Source organism: Aotus nancymaae, unplaced genomic scaffold (assembly GCF_030222135.1).
Source record: "Aotus nancymaae isolate 86718 unplaced genomic scaffold, 86718_ANA_hifiasm-v0.15.2.pri h1tg000019l, whole genome shotgun sequence".
In the NCBI taxonomy this organism is placed as follows: Eukaryota; Metazoa; Chordata; class Mammalia; order Primates; family Aotidae; genus Aotus; species Aotus nancymaae.
Genome location: NW_026988431.1, coordinates 15,488,874 through 15,504,066, shown reverse-complemented (window position 1 = coordinate 15,504,066; position 15,193 = coordinate 15,488,874). Strand labels below are relative to the sequence as shown.

General features: G+C 35.8%; 1 protein-coding gene across 8 annotated transcripts in view; it reads left to right on the top strand.

Moving 5' to 3' along the window:
- ECT2 (epithelial cell transforming 2) overlaps positions 1 to 15,193 on the top strand; it is a 124,299-nt gene that overhangs the window by 78,654 nt on the left and 30,452 nt on the right. For all 8 annotated transcript variants that reach the window (XM_012466694.3, XM_064378639.1, XM_012466693.2 and 5 more), the window contains 4 exons: positions 2,303 to 2,371; positions 3,927 to 4,037; positions 4,835 to 4,931; positions 6,949 to 7,030. In XM_012466694.3, coding sequence (XP_012322117.1) covers positions 2,303 to 2,371; positions 3,927 to 4,037; positions 4,835 to 4,931; positions 6,949 to 7,030 — 359 coding nt within the window. The remainder of the gene's footprint in view (positions 1 to 2,302; positions 2,372 to 3,926; positions 4,038 to 4,834; positions 4,932 to 6,948; positions 7,031 to 15,193) is intronic.

Genomic DNA, 15,193 nt, shown 5'->3' with positions numbered 1-15,193 from the left:
AAATGTAGCATGTTAGAAGTTCTTTTTTGCTGGTCAAATATTCCATTATATGACTATACTAACTTTTAAAAGTCTGTTCACCAGCTGATAGACATTTAGATTGTTTTTGTTTTTGGCTATTAGGAATAATGCTGCTGTGAGAATGTGGTGTGTAGATCTTTGGGTGGACATGTATTCATTTCTCTTGAGTAAATACTGAGGAGTAGGATTGATGAGCTGTATAGTAGTTTTATATTTAAAAGTTTTGAGAAAATGCCAGGGTTTTCTCATAATTTTAAAGTTAATTAATTAATTAATTTAAAGATGTGGTCATGCCAAATTGTCCAGGCTGGCCTCAAACTCTGGTCTCAAGTAATCCTCCCATTTCAGCCTCCCAAGTAGCTTGGACCCATTAGTTGTTATTTTCACCAGTAATGAATAAGAGTTCCAAATCCCCTCCCCCACTTTTTTTTTTGAGCCCGAGTCTTGCTCTGTCGCCAGGCTGGAGTGCAATGGTGTGAACTCAGCTCACTCCAACCTTCGCCTCCCAGGTTCAAGCAGTTCTCCTGCCTCAGCCTCCCAAGGCATGCACCACCACAACCTGCTAATTTTTATATTTTTTGTAGAGACAGGGTTTCACCCCTTTGACCAGGGTGGTCTCGATCTCTTGACCTCGTAATCTGCTCACCTTGGCCTCCCAAAGTGCTGGGATTACAGGCATGAGCTACCTCGCCCGGCCTTTTTTTTTTTTCTAAATTATAACCATCTTAGTGGGTGAGGAGACGTCTCTTGTGGCTTTAATTTTATTTCCCTAATGATTAATAAGTGTCTTTTCACATGGTTATTAGCTATTTGTATATTATTTTTGGTGAAATGGCTACTGTATGTTGCCCATTTTTGATTGGATTATCCTTAAGTTTTAAGGGTTTACTATAAATTGTGGATACAAGTTTTCTTGAAGTATAAAAGTTTTAAATTTTGATGAAGTTCAGTGTACTCATTTTTTTCTTTTGTGGACTGTGATTTCAATGTCATATCTAAATATTTTTTTCTAAACTCAAGATTTTGAAGGTTGTTTTCTGTTTTCTTCAAAAAGTTGCTTTGCTTGAGGTGAGGGTTTAAGTTCATCTTTTTGCATGTGGTATATCTAATTTTATATTAATTCATTTAAAATAATAACTGATTACATGGTAACACAAGTAACATATTCTTTAAGAAAAATAATTTCCCAGACAAAAATAATTAGTAAGGGAAGTGGTGGTATTGTAGTTTTTTTTTACTGTCTGGCTTAATAGAAGACTGATTCTCATATCTGCTTCTGCATTCAGTCTGTTACAATATCATACATCATGTAGCTTTTAGAAAACAACTGTATACTTGTGAGAGCATTAGTGAAAAGGTCAAATAATGCTTTAGTAGTATTACAAAAATAATTTTAATCAGGGATTCCACCAAAAGGATATTCTGGCAGTCTTTGATGAAACTTTAGTTGAAACTTTATAGAGAATCTTTAGTTAAGAGCTTGTTGATTGATATCTATTTTAATCACTTAGAATTTCAATTAAGGCTTGTCATTTCCTTGGCATCTCATTTTATCATCTTATTTGCTTGTTTATTATAAAGCTTTTAATTGTTCTTCTTAGTTTTTACAAAGAAGTAATATTTTAGAATGACTATGAGGAATTAACAAACTATGCTTCATGGACCAAATCCAGCCCATTGCATGTTTTGGTATTGGAACACAGTCACACTCATTCATTCACACTTTTTTTTTTTCCCCCAAGACAGGGTTTCACCATGTTGGTCAGGCTGGTCTTGAACTCCTGAACTCAGGTGATCCACCCGCCTTGGCCTCCAAAGTGCTTGGATTACAGGCGTGAACCACCACGCCCAGCCCATTCACACTTTTAAATTTGCTGATGCCTGTTGGAGATTACAGTCTTTAAAGACTGATGTTAAATAAGATCCCTCAGCAACTACTTTATAGAAAGTAGTTTTCTATAATTAATAACACCAATCAGCTTTATAGTTAATAAGAAAAAAATACTGAGTTATCACATCATATTGGAAAGTTAGGCTTATTGACTTCACAATATTTGTATTTTAAAAATTATTTTTCAAAGGATGTTTTCTTTGTAGTAAAAAAAAATTCCTTGTTGAAGAGAAAGAATGGGATGTTCGTTATTTTACAAATCAAATTAAGACACTTTGTAAAGTGCTGCTTTCCAATGAGTATCTTGGAAATATTAAAAGGTGTATAAGGAGCTGTCAGGTTTAATCTTAAATATTTCAATCTTAAATATTTCAATTTGTGCTATTTCAGGATGATCTTGAAGACCTTATAGTTAATTGGGATGAGAGCAAAAGCATCGGTGACATTTTTCTAAAATATGTAAGTATTGTATTTCTTTTTTAAGTTTTCAGATTAAAGCATGATCTCATCAAGGAAGGAATGTAATTTACCTATTTAAATGTGAGAGGTTTTAAAACTGACGTGATCATGTTTGTAAAATATACTGGAAATGTTCTTTGTCTTCCGAAACATACCTTCTAGACACGACACCTTCTTAATGGCCCAAGACTATTAGAAGAAGGCTAATTATCATGCTGTGCTATAATTGTTTTAGTATATATCAAGTTATTTGCCCTTCATAAATGGCCACAGATTGTATTTTTATTTTGTGTATTATTTTTTATTTTAAGTTCAGGAGTATAATATGTACAGTTTATTATGTAGGTAAAATTGTGTTATGGGGGTCTATTGTACAGATTATTTTGTCACCCAAGTATTAAGCCTATTAGTTACTTTTCCTGATCTTCTCCTTCCTCCTATGCTCCACCTTCCAGTAGGTCCCAGGTGTGTATTGCTTCCCTCTATGTGTCTATGTCTTCTCATCCTTTAGCTCCCACTTATAAGCGAGAACATGTGATGTTTGGTTTTCTGTTCCTGTGTTAGTTTGCTAAGGATGATGCTCTCCAGCTCCATCTATGTGTCTGCAAAGGACTTGATCTTGCTTTTTTTTTTTTTTTTTTTTTGTATGGCTGCATAGCATTCCATAGTGTACATATACCACATTTTCTTTATTAAGTCTATCATTAATGGGCCCTTAGGTTGATTCCATACCCTTGCTACTGCGAATATTGCTGAATTCTACCGAATGTCCAAAGAAGTTATTTTTCTCTCTTCTTGTTGATAACACTGTTGTCATGTCTGCTTCTATTTAAAGACTTCTAATGAACTGCCTCTTCTTTACTAACATAAGAACTACACAACTTAAGTTTTATAAATTCATTTTGATGAGGTTCTATAAATAGAATTTATATGTTTCTTTGAATCTCTTTAAATAAAATTTGTAAGTTTCAGTGCCTTGAGTACTAGCATTTATACTTTTATTTTTTGAGGCCTCTTTCTAACTTCTTTCCTTACAAAATAGTCTCTTAGATGTTTTTTCAGTTTAGTTGAGAATTAAAAATTTACAAATTATTTCTTCATACGTTTTTTGATACCTTTTAATTTTCTCAATTATCCAAGACCGTTTTCCTTTTCTTGCTTGCATTTTTGGGTAATAGGGGGTTTGGATTTTTGAATAAATACCATGCTTTTGGCATCTACATAGATCAGCTGTAATTTAATTAATATTTTTTGAACTCATAGACATTTTCTTTGTCATGTTTGTATCAATACAATTAAGCTTTAACATGCTTTTGTTTTTTTCTGGGTCTTTACGTGTTTTAGACTATGTATACCAATTGATGTATTTTGTTTGGCAATTAACTGTTTACTGAGAAATTTATAAAATAAGTTTCTATATTTGAGAAGAAAATTATTTTAAACTTTTGCATCTAATATGTCAGATTGTGACTATTAATTATTTGACTTTAAGTTTCATTGTCTCTAAGGGTGATAAATGCATAACAATAATGTTTTTCCCCCCTCTTCTTCCTAGTCAAAAGATTTGGTAAAAACGTACCCTCCCTTTGTAAACTTCTTTGAAATGAGCAAGGAAACAATTATTAAATGTGAAAAACAGAAACCAAGATTTCATGCTTTTCTCAAGGTAATGTATATTTCTTTCAAATAAAAATTTGAGGAGTATTTTTGAAGTAATACATCAAAATCATGAAAAAATGAAGTACGTTTTAACTTTAGTAAAATGTATCCATGTAGGAACATCTTAATGTCTGTTAATTTTAGTTGTACTTGTGGTGACAATGATGTTTAGCTTTGGAAAGTTTGATATATTCAGAATTAGGTGCCAGGAGGCAGCCGAGTGAATAAGAATGTTATATGTAGTCTTTTTTTTTTTTTAAGTTGTGGCTGGGTGCACTGGCCAATGTCAGCCTGTAATCTTAGCACTTTGAGAGGCTGATAAGGGAGGATTGCTTGAGCAACATAGTGAGACTCCTATCTCTACAAAGAAGTTTTTAAAAAGTTATATGTTATTTTAGTTCTCGAAACACCTAATGATTTTCTAATGAGATTTGTTTTGCCTTTAATGATTTTTTTCATACCAGTTCCTTTGTTACTTAATGGTACTAGCATAATTAATATTATTAAATGTGCTTTTTCTTGTGAACGATGCAGACTTAAGAGAATTGTAAGATGGAATATATAGAAGTTTGTAGAGGAACTCACTTTTTGTGTAAGATGTTAACCACTGGCTGGCCAAGAGGTCATTTCAGGCTCTGAAAAATTATTTAGCCACAGTAATCTGCTGGGGAGCAATTACACCTCTTCTCTATTAGCTTGTATCAGGGACACTGATGATAACGTGTAATCTAATAAAAGTAGGACATAGGACATACAATCTTTTCGGAAAACCTTTTTTGAAATTGTTGAATAAATTGTTTTCAGATAAACCAAGCAAAACCAGAATGTGGACGGCAGAGCCTTGTTGAACTTCTTATCCGACCAGTACAGAGGTTACCCAGTGTTGCGTTACTTTTAAATGGTATGTGTCTGATTTGTTTCAAACTACTTCAGATACTTTAATGGAATTGTTTTTTCCAAAAAAGTTGAATTTCTTCTCATTTTCAGAGTTTCTTAGATTACAGCATTAAAGTTTATATATGTTTTGCTTTATGGATTATCTTAAAAAATACTTATTGGTGCTACAAAAATTCAGTTTAGCCTGAAATACTTTATTTGTTGTGATATCAATTATAGTGACTAGTAGTATACATTTTGTCTTTTCATTTAAAAGTCTATTTCATGGTGTGTCACTAATTTGAAATCATTTTACATCCAAGTACCTACAAAATTTGCCCACAAAATCACAAAGAGAGAGATAATTTGTATGTCCCAAGTTTTTTGTAGCCGTTTTTTGAATTTTAGTAAAGTTCTATATACTTGGCTTTACGCTTACTTTTTTTTTTTTGCCTTTAGATTGCTCAGAATATTCTTGAAACATGTATTTATTCTAGAACTGAACTACAGATAACAATAGAGGGAGTTTTACAGCAGAGAATTTTTATGAATAATTTTGCCTGTGGTAAAAAATGTATATGTATATTCTGTTACATTTAGCTGGCTAAGGACAGTATCAGTTTTTATTTTATTTTTAATTAAGTGTGAAAACTAAATTATAGTCTGTACTCCCAGCACTTTGGAAGACCAGGGGTAAGCCCAGCAGTTGGGAGACCAGCCTGGGCAACATACAGAGACCCTGTCTCTAAAAATAATTAAAAAAAAAAAATTATAACAGGAATAAGTCTATAATAAAGCATTTAATTCCTTAACTTAATCTACACTAACATGTACAGCAGACAAGGAGGCAAATTTTGTGACTGTTTAATCTGTTATTTTCTTTAAAAATCTTGGTTAGTATATGAATTATAGTAGTAACTAAAAATCTGACAATTTTTGTTTTCTTTAGAATTATCTAATATAGTTGAGAATTACTGGCTTATAAAATGATTTATCTACTATTTAAAACTATTCTGTTTTACAAATTATAAGGAGAATATATGAACAAGCTTTAGGTTTCCAAAACATTGTGGTTTTCTTCTAATTTACGTATCTTCATTATTATTTCATTAAGTACTTGTAGAAATTCATAAATATTATGAATAAAATTATTTCTAAGCTTTATTACTATTATTGCACATGAGAGATTAATTAGGTGGACAGTGGAACTAGATTAAACTTAGATTTGATAAGACTATGCCAAGGATGACATAGGGAACACAAATAAGCAACCTGGAGTAAAAGAGTCAATGTGTTAAGTATAAGTCTCTAAAGTAACAAAATCTGTTCTTAAAGATACCAGATGCTATCTGTGATGTAGCCATGGGCCCCAGTATGAAATACAAAATACATTATGATTTCTGAGCTTACTGAGGATCATGTGTTTTCATTTAGCAACTATGGAGAGAGTTTGAGGAATCTAGGAGTCCTCAAGCATTACTTGAAGGGGTTGGAACATAAGTGTAAGAAAATCAAGATTACATATTCTGAAAATTTAGTCAGTAAAAATGGAAACCCTAACAGATGTATAAGAGAGTTTTTTAGGGAATGGAATAGTGCTTAAATTTTTTTTTTTTTTTTTTGAGACGGAGTTTCGCTCTTGTTACCCAGGCTGGAGTGCAATGGCGCGATCTCGGCTCACCGCAACCTCCGCCTCCTGGGTTCAGGCAATTCTCCTGCCTCAGCCTCCTGAGTAGCTGGGATTACAGGCACGCGCCACCATGCCCAGCTAATTTTTTGTATTTTTAGTAGAGACGGGGTTTCACCATGTTGACCAGGATGGTCTCGATCTCTTGACCTCGTGATCCACCCGCCTCGGCCTCCCAAAGTGCTGGGATTACAGGCATGAGCCACCGCGCCCGGCCGCTTAAAACTTTTTTAAAAGTAAAGATTGAATATTATCTTTAAACATTAATCAGCTATATCAAGATGGACAGCATTTTAAAGTCTTAGATGAGAAATCACTTAATTTTTTATGCATGAAAAAAATTATATTATTACAGATCTTAAGAAGCATACAGCTGATGAAAATCCAGACAAAAGCACTTTAGAAAAGGCTATTGGATCACTAAAGGAAGTAATGACGTAAGTGCGTTGTTTCAATTTTTGATCGTGCCTTAGATTTGTAATGGAATTGGTAGAACAACTAGAATCATAAATAGAAAAATATCAATAGCAAAATTCTTATAAAATAATGTAAAATAAATTATTTTTCCAATAGTATAGTTACACAGAAGTATCGTAAGATACGTTCATTACGTTCAAAACGTTTGTTTCTGAAGTTATTAAACTATTGTGCACAGAGAATAATAGTTTAGAAACTTGAAAATGTTACAAATGCCCTATTAGACATTTTCGTCATATAACTCGTCATAGCTTGTTTCTGTCTTCATATTACTGTGAATTGCCCAAATGTAACATGAGAATTTGACCACAGTGAAACGAAAAGATTTATACTTTTTCACTTTAACTTTTAACTTTTTGTTTTCTACCTAGAATTCTGTGGAATTAAATTGGCAGGATTAGTTGGAAATGTATTAAAAGTATAAATTCAATGAAATTGATTTGGGGGGTTTGTTTGTTTGTTTGAGATGGAGTCTTACTCTGTTGCCCAGTCTGGAGTGCAGTGGCGTGATCTTGGCTCACTGCAACCTCTGTCTCCTGGGTTTAAGCAGTTCTCTGCCTCAGCCTCCCAAGTAGCTGGGATTGCAGTCACCTGCCACCATGCCCAGCTAATTTTTGTATTTTTTAGTAGAGACAGGGTTTCACCATCTTGACCAGGCTGGTCTTGAACTCCTGACTTCGTGATCCACCTGCCTCAGCCTCCCAAAGTGCTGGGATTACAGGTGTGAGCCACCGTGCCCAGCCTGATTTGGGGAGTTTGATCATAAACTTAGGCTGCTTACTATAATCTAACTTGGAAACAGGACTGATCAGAAATGATCTTCTGACTGTTAGGAGCAGAGTGGAAAACTTTCTTGCCATTAACTGTTTTTGTTTTGCCTCAGAGAAGGCACTTTAAGTGGGCTTTATATGTCAGTGTATTTAATTGATTTCTGAGATTCCAGGTGCTTCTGTGTGAGAGGTTCTTAAAAGGCTTCCAGAAAAGCTCTTAAGGAAAAACTTCACTAGCTCTAGAGAGGGGATTCAGCAGAGACCTCTCTCTCATTCTCTTATTTGAAACAATAATGCTCAAATTAGTTATTATCAGCTTCTGTTGCTGCTGAAAGGGTTATGTAAACAGGTGTCCAAAGACTCCCTCAGATACCAAAATCTGCAGGTGCTCAGGTCCCCTACAGTCAGCATCTGCAGATATGGAGGGCTCACCATATATACTTTTTTGTTTTGTTTTCTTTTTTGCTCATATTTGTATTTTGTACATTTACCAAACAACCATCATGCTTTTGATTCTTTTCCCCCTGGGACCAGGATAATAGTGTTGAGACTATTATGATGACAATTCTCCGTATTTTTTCAACACTTTATGGTTTAAAATACTCTGACACACAATATTTACCTTGATCTTTTCAACAAACTTTACAAAGTAGACAGTCATTGTTTTCATATTTTTATAAAAGAAACTGAGAGATTTGTTACCTGCTCAATTTATCAGTTTAGAGTGTAGAATACTCTACAAGTAGCTTAATGCTATTTGTTATTTATGTATAATATATTTTGGTAAGCAAAGATTATAAAGTAAGGAAAAGTAGCAAATAGATTAGTTATTTGACATGTTGCCTTCTTTAGAATAGTGTCAAGCTTGCTGCTTAGGGATAATGAGCTGAATCAGTAAGACATTTAAGTTTCTTGAGAACTTCCATTTTTAATGTATCCCTACCCTAAGTGCCTTTCCCATAGATTTTCAATAAATGTTGAATTATAGAAGCTGATATTTTAATGTCAAATTGTGATGCTGATTTATAAGCCTTATAGAATTTTACCAGATCTAAATTCTTGAGATTCTTGAACATTTATTCTAGAGATTGAATGCTTATTTTGGTTGATTAAAACCACCATAACCTATCAGATATTATAGGAAATGATGACACAACACCACTTCACTAATCCTTACCATTTAGGCAAACTAAAAACGCCTCCTAAATTGGATTCTAACAACATCAGGTATATGTGCTTAGTTTTTCAATATTAATTTGTTATATATGCATATGTTTTTAGTTACTTCAAATATGACTTTTTTAAACTACGCATATTTAAAATATAGTTCGATTAATTTTGGCACACATATGTTCCCAAGAAACCATCACCACAATCAAGATGAGGAACATTTCCATCACCCCCAAAATTTACTCATGCCCCTTGGTAATAATCTCCTTTTCTGGCTCATCCTGTTTTGCCCTTCTCAAGGCAAGCTTCTCTCATTGTAATTTAGGAATGCCCCAGATATTGCAGGATAAGTTGTAGACCACGGCAGTAAAGGAAACATCTCAGTAAAGCAACTCGTGAATTTTTTCATTTCTCAGTGCATATAAAAGTTATGTTTACACTATACCATAGCCTGTGAATTATACAGTAGCATTATGTTTAAAAATTAATGTACATGCCTGATACCTGAGCCTTCAGTAAGTTCTGGTCTTTTTGCTGGTGAAGGTCTTGCCTTGATGTTGATGGCTGCTTACCAGGTTGCTGAAGGCTGGGGTGGCGTGCTCGCACTCGCACACTCTCTCTCTCTCTCTGTCTCTGTCTCTCTCTCTCTCTCTGTCTTTTGACACAAGGTCTCACTCTAGTTGCCCAGGCCAGAGTGCGGTGGCACAGTCTAAACTCATTGCAGCTTTCACCTTCTCCCACCTCAGCCTCCTGAGTAGCTGGGATTGCAGGTGTGTACCACCATGTCCGACTAATTTTTATATTTTTTGTAGAGCTGAGGTTTCACCATGTTGTCCAGGCAGGTCATGAACTCCTGAACTCAAGCAATCTGCCCATCTCGGCTTCCCTAACTACTGGAATAAGTACTGGGATTACATGCATGAGCCACCACACCCGGGCAGCAATTTCTTCAAATAAGACAGCAATGAAGTTAACCATATCAATTGACTCTTCCTTTCATGAACAGTTTCTCTATAGCATGCAATTGCTGTTGAATAGAATTTTACCCATAGTAAAACTTCAAAGTTGGGGTCAGTTATTTTAGATTTTGACGCCACGTTATCAACTAAATGTCTATAGTATTCTAAATCCTGTCTTGTCATCTCAACAATGTTCACAGCATCTTCACCAGGAGTAGATTCCATCTCAAGAAACCACTTCCTTTGCTTATATGTAAGAAGCAACTCTTTATCTGTTCAGGATTGTTCATGAGATTGCAGCAATTCAGTCCCATCTTTAGCCTCCACTTACAATTGTAGTCCGCTTGCTGTTTCTGCCACATCTGTAATTCCTTCTGCAACTGAAATCTTGAACCCCTCAAAGTCATCCATAAGGATTGGAATCAACTTCTTCTAGACTATTAATGTCGATATATGACCTCCCATGATTCACAAATGTTTTTTTCTTTTTCTTCATTTTTATTTGTGCCTCCTTGGCCTGAGCTCTGGCTGTTGTTTATTTTTCCTCCCTCGCTTCTCTGCTGCTGACCACTGCAGGCTCTCTGCAACCTGCAACCTGTAACCTTGGTATTACCTCCCCTCAGGTCTCCACCTCTGCCCCTAGCCTCTCACACCCAGCCTCACCTGCCCGATAGATGTTCTTAAATGGCAACAAAGATGGTGAATCCTTTCCAGTAGGTTTTCTTTCTCCTTTTTTTTTTTTTTTTTGTCAGTTCAAGTTTAATAAAAACTGCAAAAGATCAGTTGGCTGATGCGCTCTATTGATACATCATACAAATTAGTGGGCTGCCCCACGGCACAACTCAAGCCATTCCTACCAAGGGAAGAAAGGCTGGCCTCTCTAACCCCTGTAAGAAAGGCTTGGCTTGTACCACATCACATCTCATCTGGATCTAAAGTCTAGTGTTTTACTTATGAAAATAGAAAAGAGATTTTCTTATGGCTGTCTACTGCAGCTTGGCACTAAAACGGCCCAATGCTCACTTCTGCTTGGAAAAATATTCTGTGCTCTTTTGGACATCATCCAGTAGGTTTTCAATTGACTTGGTGATTCTTCTGATGAATTTGTTCTGTCTGTGGCAACTATAGCCTTATGAAATGTGTTTCTTAAATAGTAAGACTTGAAAGTTGAAATTACTTCTTGATTCATTGGCTGAAGAATTGGATGTTGAGCTAGCAGGCATGAAAACAAAATTAGTCTTCTGTACATCTCCATCAGAGCTCTTGGATGGCCAGATATATTGTCAATAAGCGGTAATCTTTTGAAAGGAACATTTTTCTGAGCTGTAGGTCTCAAGAATGGGTTTAAAAGATTTAGCAGGGCTGGGTGCAGTGGCTCACGCCTGTAATCCCAACACTTTGGGAGGCTGATGTGGGCTGATCACTTGAGGCCAGGAGTTTTAGACCAGCCTGACTGACATGGTGAAACCCTGTGTCTATTAAAAACACAAAAAAATTAGCTGAGTGTGATGATGCATGCCTGTAATCCCAGCTACTCAGCGGCTGAGGTACAAGAATTGCTTAAATCCAAGAGCTAGATGTTGCAGTGAGCCAAGATTGCGCCACTGCACTCCAGCCTGATGACTGAGTGAGACTCTGTCTGAAAAAAAAAAAAAATGTAGTAAACCATTACAGATGTGCTGTCATCCATACTTTGCTGTTTCATTTGTAGAACACAGGCAGAGTTGATTTAGCATAATTCTTAAGGGCCCTAGGATTTTCAGAATGGTCAATGATCATTGGCTACCACATAGTCACCAGTTGCATTAGCCCCTAACAAAAGAGTCAGGCTGTCCTTCGAAGCTCTGAAACCAGGCATTTACTTCTCCTCTCTAGTTGTGAGAGTCCTAGAAAGCATCTTCTTCTACTGGAAGGCTGTTTTGTCTACATTGAAACTCTGTTGTTTAGTATAGCCACCTTCTTCAATTATTTTAGCTAGGGTTTCTGGATAACTTGCTGTAGCTCCTCCATTAGCACTTGCTGCTTCACCTTGCACTTTTATGTTACAGAAATGGCTTATTTCCTTAAACTTCCATGAACCAACTCTGCTAACTTAAACTTTTCTTCAGCTTTCTTACCTCTTTCAGCCTTCACAGAATTGAAGAGAGTTAGGAAATTGTTCTGGATTAGTTAGGGGCTTGTTCTGGATTGTTAAGGCTGGTCTGATCTTCTGTCTAGACCACTCAAACCTTCTCCATATCAGCAATAAGGTTGTTTCACTTATTATTCATGTCACTACAGTAGCACTTTTAATTTTCTTCAGTAACTTTTCTTTTACATTCACAGTTTGGCTGTTCGATGCAAGAGGCTTAGCTTTAGGACTATCTCTGTTTTCAACTTGCCTCTCTTACTAAACTCAATCATTTCTAGCTTTTGATTTGAAGTGAGAAATGTGCGACTCCTTCTTTCACTTAAATAGTTAGAGGATATTGTAGGGTTGGTTATTAATTTCAATATTGTTGTATCTCAGGGAATAGAGAAGCAAGAGGAGAGAGAGATAGGGAATGGCTACCTGGTGGAGCGCTCAGAACACACACATATTTATTGATTAGTTTCAGTGTCTCATATGGGCATTGTTTGTGGTGTCCCAAAACAATTACAATAGTAACATCACCATAACACCATAACAGATATCATAATCACCATAACAGATCATCATCATAATCACTATAACAGATATAATAATAATGAGAAAGTTTGAAATATTGAGAGAAATACCAAAATGTGATAGAGACACAAAGTAAGCATGTATTGTTAGAAAAACGGCTCTATAGACCTACTTGACACAGGGTTGCTCAGAAACTTTTAATCTCTTTGAAACAACAGCAACAGCAACAACAAACAAAAAACACTATATGTGAAGCACAATAAAGTAAAGCACAATAAAGCGAGATATGCATATATACACTTTCTAGGATTTTATTTACATGGAATCTTTTATCTGGCTTTTTTTTTTTTAACTCAGGATAATTACTTTGAGATTAGTCCTTATTGTTGCTTATTTCAGTAGTGAATTTACTTTTATTTTCCATTGTATGGATATATCACAGTTTATCCATTTTCATGTTGATGGCATTTTGATTGTTTCCAGTTCTTGGCTATTACAAGTAAAGCTGCTTTGAAAATTTGTGAACCAGTCTTTGTATAGACATATGCCTTTATTTCTCTTGGATAAATACCTAGGAGTGGGAATGGTAGGTCAGATAGTAGGTGTATGCATTTTTTTTCTGGGGGTAGTGGGCAGGGTCTCATTCTGTGGCCCAGGCTGGAGTGTGGTGGTGTAATGTTGGCTTATTGCAACCTCCACCTTTCAGGCTCAAGCATTCCTCCCACCTCAGCCTTCTGAGTAGTTGGGACTACAGGTGCAATGCTACCGAGTAAGTTTTTGTATTTTTTGTAGAGACAGGGTTTCACTGTTGCCCAGGCTGGTCTCGAACTCCTGGACTCAAGCAATCTGCCTGCCTCAGCCCCCCAAAGTGTTGGGATTATAGGCCTGAGCTACTACACTCAGCAAAGTGTATGCATTTCTAAGAACTGTCAAACTGTTGGAAGATGGTTATATTATTTTGCATTCCCACCAACAGTGTGTGGTGTTCGAGTTACCATGTCCTTACCAACTGTTGGTGTGGTCAGTCATTTTATTTTTTTTATTATTTATTTATTTATTTTTGAAACAGAGTCTTGCTCTGTTGTCAGGCTGGAGTGCAGTGACGCAATCTTGGTTCACTGCAACCTCTGACTCCCTGATTCAAGCGATTCTCCTGCCTCAGCCTCCCGAGTAGCTGGGATTACAGGCAGGCGCCATCACGCCCAGCTAGTTTTTGTATTTTTAGTAGAGACAGGGTTTCACCATGTTAGCCAGGATGTTCTTGATCTCCTGACCCTGTGATCTGCCTGCCTTGGCCTCCCAAAGTGCTGGGATTACAGGAGTGACCCACTGTGCCTGGCCTATTTTTTATTTTTTTATTCTTATTTTTTGAGATGGTGTCTTACTCTGTTGCCTAGGCTGGAGTGCAGTAGCACAATCTCGGCTCATGGCAACCTCCACCTCCCTGGTTCAAGCAATTCTCCTGCTTCAGCCTCAGGAGTAGTTGGGATTACAGGCATCTGCCACCATGCCCAACTAATTTTAGTATTTTTAGTAGAGACGGGGCTTCACCATGTTGACCAGTCTGGTCTCGAACTCCTGTACTCAGGTGATCCACTGGCCTCAGCCTCCCAAAGCACTGGGATTATAGGCGTGAGCCACCGTGCCCAGCCTGGCCAGTCATTTTAATTTGTGACATTCTAATAGATGTGTGGTTGTTTTTCCCATTTTCATAACGACAAATGATGTTAAATGTGATTATTTGCTGTCATATTACTTTGTTTTTCCCATTTTCATAACGACAAATGATGTTAAACGTGATTATTTGCTGTCATATTACTTTCTTTTTGTGATGCGCCTGTTTGAGTCTTCTATTTGGAAAAAAAAAATTTGCTTGTTCTGTAATTGAATTTTGAGAGTTCTTCATATATTCTAGTTAAAAGGCTTTTTTTAAAAAAAGATATATGATTGCAAATATTTCCTCCTAGTTTCTAGCTTGTTTTTTTCTTTTGACATTTCTTGCAAAAAATAGGAGTTATAGATTTTGAAGTCTAATTTATGAAATTTTATTTTAACAAAAAAAACAAAAAAAAAGAAATTTTATTTTAATGAATGATACTTTTATCTAAGAAATATTTGTCTAACCCAAGGTTAAAAGGATGTTTTTCTTATTTGCTATTTAAGAATGTTTGCGGGATTAGACTTTAGGTAAAAATCATTTAGGTCTGTGACCCACTTTGAGTTAATTTTGAAGTTCATTTTTAAACTACAGAAATCTATTCTAGCAGTGTTTGTTGAAAAGAGTATCCTTTCGCTACTGAATAGCTTTTGTTCCATTGCTGAAAATTAGCTGACCATAAATGTAAGGGTTTATTTCTTTACTGTCAATTCTGCTTCATTGATCTGTATGTCTGTGCTTATGCCAGAACCACACAGCTTTGATTACTGTACTTCAAGTTTTGAAATTGGGAAGAATGTGTCTTCCAACTTTCTTCTTTTTCAAAATTGGTTTTGCTATTCTGAGTTCCATAAATTTGGCATGTGGCTTTTAGAAGCATCTTGTCAGTTTCTGAAAAACAACAACAAAAAACAGTGGGG